Source organism: Nothoprocta perdicaria, unplaced genomic scaffold (genome assembly GCF_003342845.1).
Source record: "Nothoprocta perdicaria isolate Ctin4 unplaced genomic scaffold, notPer1 scaffold_509, whole genome shotgun sequence".
NCBI classification, from domain to species: domain Eukaryota; kingdom Metazoa; phylum Chordata; class Aves; order Tinamiformes; family Tinamidae; genus Nothoprocta; species Nothoprocta perdicaria.
In genome coordinates, this window is record NW_020455765.1 from 66,833 (window position 1) to 68,937 (window position 2,105).

At 50.2% G+C, this 2,105-nt stretch overlaps 1 protein-coding gene across 1 annotated transcript in view; it reads left to right on the forward strand.

Annotated features, from left to right (window-relative positions):
- Window positions 1-2,105, forward strand: part of LOC112954781 (fasciculation and elongation protein zeta-1-like) — a 13,125-nt gene that overhangs the window by 9,283 nt on the left and 1,737 nt on the right. The window contains exons 5-6 of the mRNA XM_026048034.1: window positions 1,204-1,301; window positions 1,511-1,586. Coding sequence (XP_025903819.1) covers window positions 1,204-1,301; window positions 1,511-1,586 — 174 coding nt within the window. The remainder of the gene's footprint in view (window positions 1-1,203; window positions 1,302-1,510; window positions 1,587-2,105) is intronic.

Here is a 2,105-nt window from a genome sequence, read left to right on the forward strand (position 1 = left end):
AAATAATTTGCAATTAAATAGATTTGCAATTAGATTTGCAGTTAAATAATTTGCAATTAAATAGATTTGCAATTAGATAGGTTTGCGATTAAATACGTTGCATTTGCATTTTGTCCGATGCAATGGATAAAACGCAACAGGGATTGCCTAAAAGGGCTCTTGCATGCATAAAATAGCAGGCAAATTGATGAAAAGAGAGGTTGAATGCATAAAATAGGTATAATAGGCATCTAAAACCATAAAAAGGTTGTTGCATGGGTAAAAGTAGCCGTTGCAAAGAGCAGAGCTATTGCACAGGTGAAATACTGTTTGCAGGAGAGAAGTAGCCCTTGCACAGATCAAATATCCATTGCATGGATAAAATATGCGTTGCACGGATAATGCTGTGGTTGCACGGGTAAAAATAGTAAGTGCAGGGGTGAAGTAGCGTGTGCAATAAATAGTGATTAAATGGCGATTATTAGTGAATAAACACAGGTAAAATAGTGATTGCAGGAGTAAAGTGGCCGTTGCATGCAGTAAAATAGCTGTTGCATGCAGTAAAATAGTCGTTGCATGCGGTAAAATAGCTGTTGCATGCAGTAAAATAGCTGTTGCATGCAGTAAAATAGGTGTTGCATGCAGTAAAATAGCTGTTGCATGCAGTAAAATAGCTGTTGCATGGATAAATTGGTGGTTGCATGGATAAAATGGTCTGCACTGATGAAAATAGCAATTGGCCAGGTGAAACGGTGATTTTTGGGGTAAGAAACAGGGATAGGGTGGTGACAAGGATGGGGACTTGAGGGTGGGATGAGGACAAGGGTGCAGGGATGGGGGCAAGGATGGGGATATAGGGATGGGGGCCAGGAGGATGAGAGCTTGGGGAGCAGGAGGGGGACAAGGGATGGGGACGTGGGGCCCGGGAGGAGGACGAGGATGTGGGGCTGGGGATGAGGAACGTGGATGAGGAACGTCCAGGATGAGGAACGCGGGACACAGATGCGGGAAGTGGGATCAGCGCGGGAACATGGGCAGCGGGATGGAGGTGGGACGTGGGCATGTGGGATGAGGATGGGAATTGGGATGGGAACCGGCGGGGCATGGAGACCAGGAGATGGACAAGAGCATGGGGACAAGCCCGTGAGATGAGGATAAGGGGGACCAGGATGGGGACAGGGAGGTGGCCACCAAGCCGAGCAGTGATGTCCGCATGGGGACCAGGCCACCGCTTCCCGCAGCGCTTCAGCATGGAGGGAATCTCCAGCATCCTGCAGACGGGCATCCGGCACACCTTCGGCTCCAGCACCGCCGACAAGCAGGTGCTCCTTTTTCCGCGGGTTTTTACCCCAAAATGTCCCCAAACCACGTGCATATTAAAGCAAGCCCCTTGCTGCAATACCCGGGACGGCAGCAGCTTGCAAATGCACGAGTGGGGCATTGCACCGGCGGGAAATGCTGCAAAAAAAAAGTGTGTTTTTATTATATTTATTGTTTTTGCATGGGTTTGGGGCTGGTTTTGCTCCTGCAGTACCTGAACACGGTGATTCCCTATGAGAAGAAGGGCTCGCCGCCCTCCGTCGAGGACCTGCAGATGCTCACCAACAGTGAGTCCCCTCGTGGGTGGCTTTTGGGGGGGGCTGTGATGAATTTGGGGTGCACCCACCCGTTTTGCATCATTGCAGCGCGGCACCGTCTTGCATCTTTGCAGTTGGGGCAATTTGGGGTAAATCGCCCAGTTTGCATCATTGCAGCATGGCCAGTTTTGGGGTGCAATCTCCCATTTTGCATCATTGCAGCATGGCCAGTTTTGGGGTGCAATCTCCCGATTTGCATCATTGCAGCATGGCCAGTTTTGGGGTGCAATCTCCTGATTTGCATCACTGCAGCACGGCCAGTTTTGGGGTGCAATCTCTCGTTTTGCATCACTGCAGCATGGCCAGTTTTGRGGTGCAATCTCCCGATTTGCATCCCAGCAGCATGGCCAGTTTTGGGGTGCAATCTCCCATTTTGCATCACTGCAGCATGGCCAGTTTTGGGGTGCAATCTCCCGTTTTGCCTCACTGCAGCACGGCCAGTTTTGGGGTGCAATCTCCCGATTTGCATCCCAGCAGCATGGCCAGTTT